Below are 16,747 nucleotides of genomic sequence, written 5' to 3'. Positions count from 1 at the left end.
AGCCTGTGGGCGCCTCCTTAGGTAACCCACACAGCTTGTGGGGACTTCTTTAGGTACCCCACACAGTCTGTGGGGATAGAACTGTGGCTTTTATGGGACATGTAGGAGATTCTGTGGGTTGCTGTAGGTACCCCGCAGCATGTGGGAATAGAGCCTAGGATCCCATAGGTCAAGTACGACACTGTGCAGGTTGCTGTAGGGATGCCACACACGCTAGGGGAGCACTCTGTGTTGCTACGTGGGACATGTGTGGGGTCTATGGAAAGCCTATGGATATGCAGCCTCAAGATATATCCTACAGAAGTCATGCAAAATGCAACCTTTTTGTAAGTTCTTTTTTTTGACATAGCTTATCCCGGTGCGCAGAACACTACGCCGACGACGTCGACAATGCAGGGTTTTCTTCGAAATGGGGCTTCAAATGCTCGCGCAATAATAAGTAATTATTAATGCGTGAGCATTAATAATTACTTATTAATTATTGAGCATTGAGCTCATGAACATTGCTCCAAAGTTGTTAGTTTCGTGTTCTGTGCTCTGACCTTATCAGTCTTGTGTGTTCAGCAGTCTAGTGAAAGGGTATATTGCCAAAATGCAGAGCAATATATGTGTATGTTTATAGGCAGCAAACAAATTAGATGCAGGACAGGACTTATTTGGACTTTTATTAAGTTTATTTTACAGATATCTAATGGACCACGAACAAAAGAGAAGCAGCTAGTACATTGACGAGTATACATGAACAAATGCAATCATTTTGCAACAGAATGGTGATTGGGTATAAAAGAAAAGCATGTTTTAAAATGAATCAATATGCAAAAGAACAATAAGTCATGCTTTGGTGCATATATATATATATATGTTAAAGACATTGCATATTTACATGGTGGTGATAAAATATCAATCAAGCTCATATCTTCACCATATTCACAAAATACTACAAGTTTTTGTGCACTAAATGAGTGTTAAGGAGACAAGGAGACATTAAAAGTGTAAATACAAATATGTATGGAAGTGCAACCGCATCAATGGCCAAGTGTGTTAGTGCACCACAGCTCGGACAATCTGGAGAGGAAGCTCGCACTGCAAAACCAATGGATTTCATGCTCTGTCTTTACCTGACATTGAAACTAATTAACAGTCGACTTTCTTTTTATAAATTGGCCAAATTCATTTAAAAAGAAGCCGGGATGAATGCAAATGTTTGCTTATCCTAGCCCTGTACCACGACCACCTATATGGTGGCCTGCATTGTATAAAATAGTCCACATTTTAGTTTGATAGCTTCTGCAAACAATACACATCCATGTATGCTCAGAGTTTGAAGGGGCTGTGCAACAATGTTCGGGCTTCAACCAAATAATAGCGAGACATAGTTTCCATCCCTTCTAGAATTGGCAAACAGAAAACCATTTTTCTGTACATGTGCTTGCTCTTATTTAAAAAATAAATAAAAAGTAAACATGCTCACGGGTGCGCACCTCTTAATCACACTCAACTTAAGCCAAAAGCCAATTGAGCCAACTTCTTGTGCATCATGAAGCGTGCAAGAAAAGATTGAACAAATAATACCAAACTTTTCACCAGGACTACGACGGTGTCATTACTTTTTTGAGCATGTGTGTATTGAGACGAGCGGTACACAACAGTTCGAGCAATGAATGTTGAATAGACAGAATACAAGGAGGCACAGCACCAAGAGTAGAGATAATGCACCTTTTCTCGACACTGCTGAAATTGGATGGCTGCGCATTGCCCAAAACAGTTACGCCAGAGATTTTGTCCCCAAAGTGGCACCTTTTCTCATCTTTGAAAAATATGTATTTTTCATTAGATCAGTTCCTTTAGTCAAGAAAAAGAAATGTATAGACTGTTTAAAGGGGCACTGACACCTTAAGGGTCGTATTTTTTTTATTTTCCAAAACAATTCAAGTTGTAGTCAAGACACGCAAAAAAAAATGCATCGGGAAAGAAATTTTCTTAAGCGCGCGCCTTTTTATTTTTGGTGCCCTCCTCTCCCGCTCTTCGCCTCCTCGCTTCTTTTGATTCGTGACCTTAAAAATCATGAAGTTTAGAAGCTTTGTAGGCGAAATTTCTATAACATTTAATAGCGGCAATCGTAAAACATGTTTTTTAATGCAATTGCAAACGCACTACGGCCCTTCTTTTTTAAATACCAAAGATCGGAGTCCGGTGTGATGTCGATTCCAGAATTGTATCCTCCCTCGGAAAACATGCTGCCTGGGCAGGCGGCACCGCCCCCTGCGTGAAATAAAACTGTTTTTTCTCGGTCCACCGGCGCCCTCAAATCCCGCCTCCTTTCCTCTTTGCATCGGGTCGCGATGGCAACAGCATAGAGTCATGAAGAAAGTCGACTCTCAGGACTCCGCAATATTTGACGTCAATGCACCGGCGCGGATCGCGCGGGAACTTCGAATTCGGCATTTGGAAATTGCTTTTAAAAAATCTCTACATCACAAATAAAAAAAATACAATTTTGATGTGTCAGTGCCTCTTTAAGTATGGCCTTCTGTAGATCCTGCATTGCTATTCCACGGTTTCCCTTGATGCAAAAGGCAGAATGGGTATACAAAGGCTCCCAATGCAAGACATTCTTTGCCAGGTACTGGAGCAAGTGAACATTGAAGACCATGTTAATGTCTCCACAGAGCATGTTGTATTTTATCATAAACTCAGTTAACAGAATATGAGCTGTGATAATGTCATATTTTGTGAGTGTGTCATGAACGAGGTAATAAATAGAGTGCACAAGAAGAGCCAGGTGGCCAAGGAAAGGCTTGGGCGAAATCCCGCAGAGTATCGGCGGCGGATAGTACAAAAGCCACGAATGATACTCCTGCGCCTTCCAGAGTTTTCGTTCGCTCACTCACCGGGGAAACCTGCCCAGCTTGGATATTGACTTGATGGCTCTCATCCTACAGTCCACCAGCCTCACAGTTGCTGGTTCTCCTAGATAGAACGCCTCCCCACTGTTGCTGTCAAACCACAAGTTCAAAAGTGACCGAGAAACACCGAGGAGGACAGCATGCATATAGTAGTCGGGAACAAAAGACTCAATAACGCTAAAAGACTGCATGTTGAGCAACGGAGAGGGGTCTTTAAAACCTCTACAGATAACACCTCCTGACGCAGCTTCGTACATGTCACGGATCGCCCCCTTTGATTTTCGGTCTTGAACCACCTTGACACTGACTGTATAGCGAATTGCCCTAACAATGAGCGATACGGGATGAAGACACCAACTGCAGCCGAAGTAGGTGTTGAACTGAATCATGTTTTGCAATAAGGGCCAAGCCACAGAGTCCACAGTGCAGCATACTGCAAAGGCCTTACTTACAACCTCCGTGCCAATGCGCTTCCACACAAAGCCCTTGGCACAAAGAACTTTGTACTGCTGCACAAAACTTTTCAGATATAGCACCATGGAAAAGTGGTTTTCTCCAAACCAGACGCTTGAAAGAATGACATTTCTAAGTGTGTAAAAGACAGAAAGTTTGTTTATAATAAGCTGAAGAGGCCAGATGGAGCAATTTTTACTTTTGAAAACCGGACATCCATTTGTAATAATTGTAAAAGAAATGTTCTTGGGGTTGCCCAGAACTAAGAACTTTTTGCATAGGTTCTTGTAGATCTCTCCATCACATATGTCCGAAAACCTATCACTTGGTCTATCAAACCGTGTAGTCAAGAAGCTATGATCTGTAAAACTCTCCAGAACACTCCTGAGTTACAAGGCTAATGAAGCTGTCAAAAAAAAAGAAAATTCCAGTCACATTTTCTTACATCAAAAGCTTCTTACAGATCTAGCATTTCTGCTTGTTGCTCTCGGATGTTAACGTCAATTCAATAGAGCAAGTTAAACAATAATAAACCAGATCATAGTTCTTGCAGAAGTTTAGTGCCTTTTCAAACATGTGGAGGGAGCTAGGGACTACCTGTCTTCCAAACCAAATATTCACTAGGAACAAGGCATCCTTAATCCCAGTCAGCCCAAGGCAGATTACAAACAAGATAATCAAAACAAAAGCTTCTGCTTTCGTCACCGTCAACCCCCCCCCCTCCAACTTCAAACACACACCTCATTGGATGGCATTCCAATGAAGTGTCATCTTCACTAGAATTTCCTGAAACCAAGTCCTCAGACGATTCGGATGAAGAGGAGTCCTGTGCAAGATAAATGGAATCAATTTACAATGTCAAAATACCATACAATTGCATGGCACCAACCGATAGCCCTTTAACTAGAGACTACTACTAAATAAATGTGCAAGCAAATGAAGAAATTATGCCGCAGCTAACAATGGTACTATTCGCCCCAGGTTCAAATTACAAGATTTTACAAGATATGAACACAGTATCTTTAACTGTTTTCTTTTGTACATGAAGTGTTTTTGTTGGTAGAGTGCAGACCTCCCTATTGGCCTTAAAGCCAACATAAAGATAGCCATGAGTAAGGAATGAGTAAGAGTAGCATTCTATTTAAGTTAACCTCAAATTAATTAGGTCACTATTCTCACCATTGTGCTGTCTTCTGGTTCATCTGGCTGGGTGCTGACCCACTCGGTTTCCTGATACTGAAAATAAAACATCAACGTGAACAGGGTGCATACAGATGTCCCATGTACATCATGTAAACCTCCAATGAATACTTTCTTCAATAATGACAAATCAGAGCACTAGAAATGTTCTAGACATTTTATAGGCTTAGCAAAATCCAACTATTTTACATTTTGTATGTCTGCCTACTGGGTAGACACCCTGTTAATTTTATCAGAAAATTCTGTGGTTCTATAGACCATTCCATTTAGCGCTCTCTGGGCGGCACCATTTTGTTTGACCGCAGCACCCTCTCCACACATCCGGGAAGTTCAGCGGGTTCGGCGGGGTGAAACGAGAGAGAGGGCACGCGCCCGACTCTGCTAGCAGACGACAAACCGGGAGGTTGCCGTTCTCCATCTTTGGGCTGTATCGGCGGGCAGTACGGAACATCGAACTCTTGCTCGTGGCTGCCGTTGTGAAGTGGTTCGCGTTCTTAGAATAGTTGTGGCTACTCCAGAATCATACTATAGCTCTCTGTTGTTCTATTTCGCTAAATGATCAACTAGCATATCCTTGTTCCGTTACTTAAATAGCAGTTGAGTCAGCCGGCAGTACTACCCTCAACTACTGCGTGTATTGCGGCAGGAGAGCATGTTTTATTTATTAATTCAGACTTCCACTCATGGTCGCTAAAGGCCTACACCAGTACGAACTTTGTATAGTAAAAAAGGTACAGCAACCGGATTTACTTTTCGCCAAAAAGACCAACCAATCTGACACAGTTTTCCTTATTTTTTTGTTTTATTTGCACGCAGGTAACAGCGCAATTGGACCCTGTGAGTCTTTATCTAGCATAGTATTACACAACTGCCATACCAAAATCTGCGCACCTGCGCTTGAAAGTTCCAAAATGACGCGATTTTAAACAGAGTTTGCACGCCAGCCGGACACTAGCTACAGCCCATTTGGCGGAGCAGACGACGTGTAGGGTGAGAGGGGGAGTACATTTTTTCTCTTTTACCCTCTCTGCTATGACCCTAATGGACCGGTCTATAATGAAGGAAGTGAAAACACCAATAAGTTCACAACATTATTTTCAACAGTTACTTTTAACCTTCAGAATAAATTTACGAAGCAAAATGGTTATAATTTAGTGATACTAGAGGGTTGCCACACACTATTTGACTGATTGCAAGTCAGTTACAGCCAATCGCCAGAAGCAGGGCTCTTTAACTTCTAGCATTAACCTTGGAGCGATGCATGAAAATAAAAAAGCAGCACTTCACAAGTGGCTGCACCTGGCCTCAATGCAAATCCACTAAGAATCGAGGGTTCCACAAGAAACTTTGATGAGAAAAGAGCAAATGGACCCTTCTACAAATTTTGCACCATCTAGTAGTGGCATTTCAAAATGAAGCGCAGGCTCTCCATCTGCTACCATTACCACATCAACAGTGTATAGACCTTTGGATCCCTGCCACTGTTCCGATGCTACACATAAAATGCTTTTCGATTTCGGCTTGCTGCTCTACAAACACAGAAGCATGGGGTGTGATAACAAAGACACAGTGAGGAAAAAATAAATTTAGGAAAGACAGAGAAGGTCAAAGACAAAAGACACTTTTCCCTCTTCCAGCAGAACTCTCGATAAAGAGAACCGACATGCTGCAACTTCCCCCCGACAACTGGTGTCAAGGAGAAAAACATAAAAGCGACACGAGATTAAACATTTATTGGACGGTGCCGGGTGACCCAAAGAGGTTTAATAAGCAGACTCATTTACTCTTGCAAAAAATGTAGTTGTGGGGAAGGGAGAGGCGAATGCCAGAAATTGCAAAGGTGGCAAACCCAAAAAGAGACACATATTCACGCATACATAATATACAAGCTCTGAGAAGGACTAATGAAGATAGCCTCACTTGCAAATAATAGCTCATAAAAAATAGTCAACTGAAAAATTGTTGCTGTTTTGAGTGACAACGGTTCGAGGCAGCTTTAAAGGGTACTGAAACAAAAATTTAAATTTAGCCATTTCGTCCAGAAAAAGGTTAAATGTGATCACTTATACCTGTCGATGATAATGGCACGTTTGTATTTTGAGTGAATTTGTTTATTTTTCGTTCCAAACAGCACATTTTGGCTGGCGCTCGACGAGCTGCGGTCAGAAAGCGCAATGCATGTTGGGATACGCGGCAATATTTGTGATGCCATAGCCCGGGATAAGGGCAAGGCTACCTGGAAAACGTACGGTGACCATCACCAACAGCGGCAACGCGGGACGATCCAAATTATTTGGGCACCGGTGCACTCCTTGCTCCCAGGCAATGAGGCGGCTCACACGGTAGCTCGAGGTCTTACACGCCGAGCCAGTGAGCCTGCCCAACCGGGAACGCGAAGAGACCGCATGTCCACCTATCCAGAAATTACAAATCACTATCGACTGGGGCGGGCCCGGTACCCACCAGCTCAACCTGAACTCACTAAGAAGCAGGCGGTGGCCTGGCGCCTCCTCCAAACCAACATGTACCCGAGCCCAGTGGCCTGTAGCCGGTTCTACCCGGGACAATTTGAAACTATGTGTAAATTCTGTAAGGAGAAGGCGGATCTGCCACATATCTTATGGGCATGCTCTCAGACGGCACTGACCATTGATGGCCGCAAAATCCAAGACCGCGAGCACTGGGAGGCCCTACTGCTCACCTCAGACCCACAAGATCAGGTCTCGGCCACCCGGCTAGCCGAAGAAGCCGCCGAGGTCCAGGGGATCTCGGCCGTCTTCTAGGACAGCGGCGGATAAGACGGCTGCACCCATCACCCCACTCACAGTGCTGGGACAATAAAGTTTTATTCTCTCTCTCTTCTGGAGACTGGCATGATAATCACGTTTGGCACACGGGGGCATCAGCGCGTTGCAACTCAGCCGTTTGAAATGTCCGAGGTTTGCGGGAAGCTCTCAAAAACCTTGTTGCAGCGAGAGCTCCATTCGCTCCATTGACCCGTGGCCCAGTCCAGTTGACCAGTTGGAGCGTGTGTGTGTTTGTGTGTATGTGTGTTGTGCATTTCTGCAATCTGAATCCCCCGTTGTGGCGAGTGGTGTTCTCGTGTTTTGTGTTGGTGTGCGATGTGACGTCCATGCGCTCGATCCAGCAAGTCTATGCAAGACAGTGCAAGGATGGCTCTCCGAAGAAGTGATACGCCTAACGAACGGGACAAACGCCGGACTCGCTTGCGCGGGGATCCGAAAAAAGCCTGAAGTTCAGTGACGTGCGTAGCGTAAACTGGAATTATAGACGGCCCCATACATAAGCTAAGTGTGATCTTGCGCTAGTCATGCATATTGGCAGTTGTTCCCGCTAGTGTCATTCTCACCAGCGCGCCTGTATTTGAGTACTTTCTTCCGTGAAGGTAAGCCATAAAAACATAATTGAAGCCCGAACTAGTTAAGGCTTGTTCACACACTTGTAACCGAGTACGACCGAGAGAGACAAGACCGGTTTGTAAGTCTCTTGCGACGTCTTAGGACCGGATGCGCTGCTGCGGAGCTGGTCCTAAGACGTCGTAAGAGGCTTAAAAACCAGTCTTGTCTCTTTCGGTCGTACTCGGTCACAAGTATGTGAACGATGCATAAGGGTTGTCCCTGAAACAGCGAAAACATGGTGTTTGTTGATTGCACTCAGCCGCTCAGCACGACAACCAGCTGCCAATTTTGTATTCTCGTTCAGTGACGTTGGTGTGACGTTTAGTGAAAAACAAAGCTTTTTTGTGCAAATGATCCCCATCCTCTGCTTGTTTTCGAACATATCACGACGCAGCTAACTACACACAACTGCATGAAATGACGGCTTTTTTTTTTCTTTCTTGACAACACGCTAGTTACACAATTTGGCCACATAAATGGCGTACAAAAACGCCGTACCATAACGATACCCGATAACGAAGAGACGCATGTTCAAGAGCGTCGGCAAAGTACCAGGTATCGTTATCAGAACAGTTTACTAAAACTTTCCGATGTCAGTGCCACAAATCGCTGAGCTTTTTGTTTGTTTTTTTTCTTAACATTTTTTGTTTTGTTGTTTTTCTGCATTTCTCCTGTGTGGGTGGTATTTCGGGGAATGCCGCGTATCCCGAAAAGAAGCGACCGGGGACTGGCTCATTACCTCCACTCCGCCTTGTGTACGCGTCATACCGAGAACCGAAGGCTTGCTGTGTGTGTATTCTGTTGGACCATGCCGAATGTTACGAAGGAAAGCTTGCCGCGCCCTGGTTTTGTTTACGTTAAAGCCACTTTGTGTGGGCGTCGCACCCTGAACCGAAGGTTTGTTTTGTTTGTGTTAGGTTTGTGGTCGGTCGTGCCATGCGGGGATGCCGAAGGGAAACGGTCGGAGGTCCGGCTCGGGAAAGGCCGCTTTCTGTACGCGTTCAATGGAGAGCACCGGGTGACCAAGTCCCCAAACCTCTCAGCGACGCTGTTGAAGCTGCATGGAGTGTAGAAGTAATTTTCTGTTTGTTTGCTTGTTTGCTTTTCTCCTGGAAAAACAAAAAGGAAAAAGGGAAAAACCCCCAGAGTTCTCACTGGAGCCAAGAAGCTCGGTTCTGATTCGTTAATGTGAGTGGCTTCAGAATGCTGCTAGTTCTTATAAATAAAAGTGAACCGGCGGGAAAAAGACGCACGGAATCCCAAGGGCATTCGGAGACGCAGCTCTCCCGTCCTGCGGTCGTGAAGATGACGGGGATTTGAGCCCGCCGTTCGAACGTCATTGTTCTTCCTCAAGTTTTGTTGGTTTCCTGTGTAGTACCGCGTGGTGCTAGAGTTGCAGTGTGAGTGCGTGAGGAAGTGCGCCTGAGAAAATTGTCCGGCGGACTGGACCAAGACCACGGAGGAGGCATCCAACCCACCCCCTGGACCAGCGACAATCCCGCAGATAAGACTTTCATTATCACTTGTATTTTGTTGTACCCGTGCGCTTTGAGTCTGCGGATATGTATTGAGCGGCTCTTTGATTTTCTGTTCGTCTGCTCGCGAGCGTACGTCGTCTACGGTTTCAGAGAGTTTTTTGTTTTGTTTTGTTGTTTGAAGAAAGTAGTAAATATCTTGCGATTTTATCCTCTACCCTGTGGTCGCTTCCCCTGCTCACTTTTACACCAGGCGTGGCCCTAGCGCCTGTCAACCGGTCGAACATTTTTTTTCTTCTTTTGTGTGCACACGAGCTGTGGCCTTTGTCTTTTTAATATTGTTTCAACTAATTTACATACTGGACCACGCACATTTGTGACAGTCAGGGGGGACGAGGACGTTGCCTCTCAGATGCTTTCGGACAGGAGATTCGGCATTCACCGTGGCCAGCTCTACGCCGACTTTCTCATCCAAGGTTTCGAAATTGCGTTCAGGCCGAAGCCACTTGAAATTGGTATGCCGCACTCCCGCAGAGCGGCACTCCTGGTTTTGTAGTAAGTGATGCAACGACTTCCAACAAAGCTTTCGAAGCATCCACCAGGAGCAATTTTGGAATAATTTAATTTGTTTTAAAATTAATTTTCATGTTTTCTGGACAAAATATTGGTCTTTGCAAGGTGATACCACTGCCTAGCCGACATGTGAACAATAAAATGGGTGCTAGAATTTATTTCCGTACCACTTTAAGGAACAAATCTGAAGAAACACAGCCGTTTACCACTGCTTGTCATCCGGTCAACATGGTATTGGTTAACTTTGTCCACAGTGATTGGTAACTGTACATACAGTGTTTTTGTTGGTAGGATACAGACCTCCCTATTGGCCTTAAAGCCAACATAAAGATAGTCATGAGTAAAGAATGAGTAAGAGTGGCATTCTATTCAAGTTAACCTCAAATTAATTAGGTCACTATTCTCACCATTGTGCTGTCTTCTGGTTCATCTGGCTGGGTGCTGACCCTTTAAGTTTCCTGATACTGAAAATAAAACATCAACGTGAACAGGGTGCATACAGATGTCCCATGTACATAATGTAAACCTCCAATGAATACTTTCTTCAATAATGACAAATCAGAGCACTAGAAATAAATGTTCTAGAAACTTTGTAGGCTGAGAAAATTCCAATCGTTTCAGGTTCTGTATGTCTGCCCAATGGGTAGACACCCTGTTGATTTTATCAGAAAATTCTGTGGGGCTATAATCAACCAAGTCAAAACATCAATCAGCTCACAACTTTATTTTCAATAGTTACTTTTAACCTTCAAAATAAATTTACTAAGCAATATGGTTACAGAGAACTGACATGCCGCAACTTTTCCCCAACAACTGGTGTGGAGGAGAGAAACCGTGTCAAAAGCAGACGGCGCCAGGTGACCCAAAGAGGTTAATAAGCGAATCATACAATCTTCCAAAAAATGTAGCTGTGGGGAAGGAAGGGGTTATTGCCAGAAATTGCAACAGTGGCAAACGAAAAGAAACACACAGAGTTACGCATACACAATATAGAATTTTTGAGAAGGACTAATGAAGATAGCCTCACTTGCAATAATAGCTCATGCCGAATTGTCAACTTAAGGATTATCGCTGTTTTGAGTGACAACGCAGCTCATAATAATCACATTTGCCCTTTGGGGGCATCAGCACGTTGCAACTCAGCCGTTTGAGATGCCCGAGGCTTGCAGGAAGCTCTTGAGAAACCTCGTTGCTGCGAGAGCTGCAACGAGGTTTCTCGAGGTAGCTTTAAGGAACAAATCTGTAGCTACACAGCCGTTTACCACTGCTTGCCTTCCAGACATCATGGTAGTCATTAACATTGTCCACAGTGATTGGTAACCGGAGATGAATTTCAGTCCGACTAAGACACTTATCGTTTTGAACTTGATAGTGCGATGACCACCATGGATGCTAAAGGCAGCGGTCTCTGCCCCCCCCCCCCCCCCCCCAACCGGTGTTGCCTGCCGCACTTGTTAAACACAGCATCTCGCGGTTTTGCAGCCACTTCGTAAAGTGTCTAATCGCGTCATGCGATGCTAAAGCCATTTTTTTGCCTTTGTTTGTTGAGTCAGCAGGGCTAGACTTTTCTGGCCTTGTAAGTAAAAATTACCAGTAGACTACTGCTATCAGTGATGGTTAAAGGTGTTTTTAATGAGTGAATTCTTAAAAATATGTACCAGCAGATGGTTAGAGGGCCCAGGTTCTTTGGGAAGCAGATGAGGTGTCCTGAAATAAAATGACAAGTATGATTGCTTCAATACAGGAACCTATATCATGAAATTACGAGCTCGTTGGCAAACACTACTTTTGGGGCATTGTTAAGACCTGTCAATTCATCAATATAATCTGTGTACCAATTATATGCAAAAGACTAAATTTCGAAGCCATGAAAATTAATGCGACAAACGAAGGGGAAGGCATTAGCATGACACAGCCCCACAAAGTCCCGTGTGAATAATCTGCTGCACGCACTTCAAGATAAAATTACAGATTTAAATCGGTTCAGCTTTGGAAAAAGAGCGAGCAGTAGAGCGCTCCAATGTGGAAAAAAGGTCTAGGCTTTTGCTATTAAGCAAGTCTGCATGGCTTTCAGGGTGCGATAGCGGTTGCCGTCCCAACTCGGCTGAGATGCTTCAAATGCTTAAAGGGCAACTCCGGCCAAAACTCAAAATAAAATAAATTACTGGTATCGCTGTAGCGCCACAAAATACGACCCCAGCCAAAATATTATGTTCGTGGGAAGCCGCATTCTAAACTAATGCCGATAATCAAAATGCGACCCGCCGCGAGCCGCTGCTTCTTAGCGGGCGGGCAGCGGGTTGACGATCGCTACAGCAACATTGGCCCATGACGTCAGTATCGTTCTCTTTTTTTCCTCCAGTCTGGGCATTGCACGGAGTGCGCTTCTTTGAGGCGCTACCACCGCTACTTTAGCTTGTGATTGGCGCGTTTAGCCGTTGCTTTTATCTGTAGCCCATGTAGCTTCGGTATAGCCTTTTGTTTATTTGCTTGTGAGGACTCCAAGACTCGTTTTAGCGAGCAACTCGGTGCGCCCAAGACTGCTGCAGCTGTTCCTCAAAAGATGCCGAGTGCAACTTGTAGCGCTGTGGGCTGCTCAAACAACCCGCTGCGCAACCCGGAGGTGCTTTTTCGCAAGTTTCCAACGGACCATAGATTGAAGGAGGTGTGGGTGAATGCTGTTCAACGAGTGGACTTTGGACTTCAGCTTTAACGCGCCCGAGGAAAAAAGAATGAAAAAACAGACGTGTACGTCCCAGCACACGTGTGTTCGGGCGCCGCAGCCCGTGCCGGAGAACCTCAAAGCTTTGTGTCTTGAACTGACCCGCAGCGTGAAAGTGAGAGGGACCCCAGTACTGTACGTCACTGGCAGCGCGGCGTAGAGCAACGTCGCTCTATCCACTGAGCCCCGATGACAATTTAGGCCTAGCGACGAGTACGGAAGACCGCACACACGGCCGCCGAGTACGGCACCGAACGAGTTCACTCGTTTTCCAGTCGCTAGCTTTTGGGTATAAAAGCGCCGAGTACGGCACCGTACAAGTTCACGGGTTTCCCAGTCGCTAGCTTTTGGGTGTACACACTAACTCTTGCTACATATGCTGGATAACTACCACGCATACAGGATTAAAATAAAATCAGCTTACCTCCTATCTTTAGACGGCTAGCGCAACAGAGGTAGGTGCCACTTGGCCTGCGTACTCGTTGAACGAGAACGATCCTGACGTCACGTTCACATAGCAGCTGATTTCCAGTGTTGCCGGGGCCTCGAGCGGCTAGTTTCGGTTTTGTTGGCCTCGCCCAAACATAACTTTGAGGCGTCGATATCTCTAAAACTACGCACAATAACGAGAAAAAAATTACACCTTGCGATTCAGGGACGCTGACTGCACTAAAAACAGTCATAATCCCAAAATCGAAAGTATGGACTGGAGTTGCCCTTTGAGGAACAAGAGGCATATAAGCTTTTAAGAGAGTGCAGCCATGAATTACATAAGTCTTTGGTTGCATACATTTCATGCGCGGCTTTGTCGAATAACTAGTCTTCAATTCGCGAATTAGCTATAAAACTGAGTGCAGACATGCTCAGGAAACCCAACAGCATAGTGGAGCTAGCATATGGCAGAGGTGCCATACTTCACTTCAATGTCCCACGGAAGAAGCTACGAGCCATTAGAGCTAATCTAGTGCCAAGAGTGTGTCATGTAGCCTTAACATTGGGCACAATGGAGCGAGAGCAACTCGTGTCTCCTGTACGCCCAAACTCTTTCGAGTTTGGCCTTGCAAGTCTTTTACTGTCGACATTCACTGCAAAACGCAGAGCAGATACAAAAACCCACACCTTTTTATTTCTCCTTTATTTTCTATAGGCCCGTAACTCTCAAGTTTTGAGCAGCGCTCCAGGCGAGAAAAATAGAATATTTGGCTCGCGTTTCGAACTTGCGTCAATACGCTTCCCCACTACAGCTTTTTCTACTCCGCTCCATTCTAAGTACCAGCGTAGCAGAGACTACAAGAGCGAGCTCCGAGCTTTCAGTGTCCCTGCCAAGCACGCGCGCTCATGCAGTGCGAGCATCGTTCAGGCAACAGGGGGGATCGAGTAACCGTGGTTCAGGGGAACATGCTTTAGCAAGTAGCTTCGGCTTCGATATCAAGTAAAGTGAAACATACGGGCTCACGGAAGCCATGAAAGAAAACAATAAAACAAGAAAGATGAAAGGAATGATTAATAGGATGCTGAGGCCGCGAGCTGCATAATTTTTTTTTATTATTATTAAATTTTTTTAGACGTTTTGTTATCGCGCGTCTACAGATGCTGGCAGATGCTTGCATTCGAACGTGGCACGTGCAAAATCGAACGCTAGAGCGCCGCCTGGACGGTTCTTCCAGCATAACATGGTCGCGTCTTGCGGACGTGCTTGCGCCCCCTGCCCGAGAGCAACGGGTGTATACTGTTCTACATACGCGCGCGCGCGGTCAGAATATTGCAGTTAGGCACACCAAAGTGCTGAGGGTCTAGGCACAATTAATGCAGCCCTTCGCTAGGTAAGGCATTTGGGCGGCGTTTGAACATGTGGTAGCAGCGCAGCCAGACGTCACTTTAACCATTGCGATAAGAAATATTAATTACGGCCAAACACGCGGCGCTTTCAAGCTGTTAACAAACAACTCTTGACTTACGGGTACCTCGGTTTCGTCCGCAGTTTCTTTGCTTTTCTTCGTTTTTCTGCACCAGGCAGTCGCTTTCGGGCGCACAAATGCATTTTCAGGCTTCAGGTATTGCTTACGCTTGGTATCAGACATGTTAACCAGATCTGAATCTGAAATACTATAAGTACTGAAATGGAGGAACGTCACCACACCAGTCACACCCCAGATGAATCGGCGATAATAAAAAGAGGCTTCGGCTGGCACTAAAGCCCCTTGATAAAAGCGTTTTTTACAAGTACCGCCAACCATTGTTGTGGAAACGCGCGAGACACGTGCCATGAGCGGGTGCTCCGCCGCCATTCGCTTCCAAGGCCCGCTCATTTCAGTGCTGCGCCGCCATTTGCTTCCAAGGGCCGCTCGAGACATGGGCCTCGTGCGCTCGCGCATTTGACGCTACTTGCAAGACAAGCGCAAACACATCGAGGGGCTTTAGCTGGCACTGGTTCATTGGTCACACCAGTCCATGCACCGGTCACACCACTGATCTCTATGACAAATGCTGGATCGTGCTTCTCTCCGGTCCAGAGCCGTGAAGCCACTGGATGGCCATCTTGCTCGTAGACGATTTGGGGTTTCGCTAGCGTTGCAGAGGCTGGCGGCAGCGTACTACAAACACAATTTCTACTCGTTTGTCGTCATTCGCCAAAGAAGTTTTTTCATGACCCTGTGGTCCCGTTAAGACTTGCCGTGTGAACACGCGGAAAATTTTACAAAAGCGAAGTGCCGCAGAAAAAAGGCACAACTCGTCGAAAGCATGTTTCGCCGGTCTCGCGCCGGGATCAAAGCTTTCTTGGCACGCCCAAGTGCTGCGTCTCTGTGCCTTGGCAAGCTTGGATACCGATCAAGAATCAACGCCGTGTGGATGTGTGTTGTGAGTGCAATGTGCGTGAAACCGTATGTAAGGGCACAAATCGTCAAAAGCAAGTGTCGCCAATCTCGCGACCTGATCAAAGCTTCCTTTACACGCCGAAGTGCTGCGTCTCTATACTTTCGCACGCTTGGATACCGATCAAGATTCATTTCGGCGCCGTGTGGATGTCTTGTGCGAGTGCAATGCGCGCAAAGCCATATGTACATACCTCTGGGCAGCGTTTTACTTTTATTCTGACTACTGTATTTGTAACCTGCGGCACTCGCGGTCCAGAAACGAGCTTGATCCAGTGTCCAGTGGCGACGGAAGAGGGAGGGAGGGAAGGGGGCGGCATCAGCGGCGCGTTTTTTTTTCTTCTTTGTTTTGTTTACTAAACGTTTATGGCAATCAAATTAGCAGTACAAAATCGTTATTTCTGTTGTAGCTTTTTCCTGCTGCACTGCGCTTTCGTAAAAATGTCCACGTGTTTTCAACGGCAAGTCTCAACCCTTACACAGGGTCCTAAAAATCTTCGGCGAATGACGACGAACGAGTAGAAAACGTGTCTTGAGCACGCTGCCGCCAGCCTCTGTAACGCTAGCAGAACCGCGAATCGTGTACGAGCAAGATGGCCGCCCGGTCACACCGTCAGGCCCGGAGCGGATTGGCGTGTATAGTAATAAAATAGTACTAAAACCACTAGAACCAACGAGGTTGACTAAAACGAATAAAACGTACTCCAGAAACGTTGATGATTGTTCTAGTTCGCATATTAAAGGAATATAACAGAGCAGGGACACTGACAAAGTAAAAGACGACAGACAGAGAAGGGCACTGACTTACAACGGAACCTGGTTGGTGCTGACAGCGGGTAAATATCACACATGACCGAACCAAAAGCTAAGGAAAGAAAAACACTGCGCATGTATTATATTTCTGGCATGTGCAGAAATGTGTGAGCTAAATATTAAAGCAAATACCTTCCGTCGCCTGTGAAAAGCCTCGTGTACGCTTAGCCCTCCTTTTTTCACCTTCTTTTTCCCTCTGTCAGCAAAACACCCACCGAAACATGTGTCTGGCTGGGCCACTGGTGAGACTGCGGTACAAGAAACAAAACTTCTGAAAACGAAACCAATTCCATACATCTGTGTACCGATCCGA

General features: G+C 45.6%; 1 protein-coding gene and 1 pseudogene across 1 annotated transcript; one reads left to right on the top strand and one right to left on the bottom strand.

Annotated features, from left to right (window-relative positions):
* Positions 1-2,458: 2,458 nt before the first annotated feature.
* On the bottom strand, positions 2,459-3,953 carry LOC115328292 (annotated as a pseudogene).
* A 2,109-nt stretch (positions 3,954-6,062) lies between these two features.
* On the top strand, positions 6,063-7,342 carry LOC120838539. The gene is made up of 2 exons (XM_040208516.1): positions 6,063-6,128; positions 6,785-7,342. Exons 1-2 carry the CDS (start codon positions 6,063-6,065, stop codon positions 7,340-7,342), a joined length of 624 nt encoding a protein of 207 aa, XP_040064450.1.
* The last annotated feature ends 9,405 nt before the right edge of the window (positions 7,343-16,747 follow it).

This window comes from Ixodes scapularis, unplaced genomic scaffold, assembly GCF_016920785.2.
Source record: "Ixodes scapularis isolate PalLabHiFi unplaced genomic scaffold, ASM1692078v2 ptg002307l_1__unscaffolded, whole genome shotgun sequence".
Taxonomy (NCBI): Eukaryota; Metazoa; Arthropoda; class Arachnida; order Ixodida; family Ixodidae; genus Ixodes; species Ixodes scapularis.
Note: the sequence above shows the minus strand (reverse complement) of the source record. Positions and strands in the feature narration are given on the sequence as shown.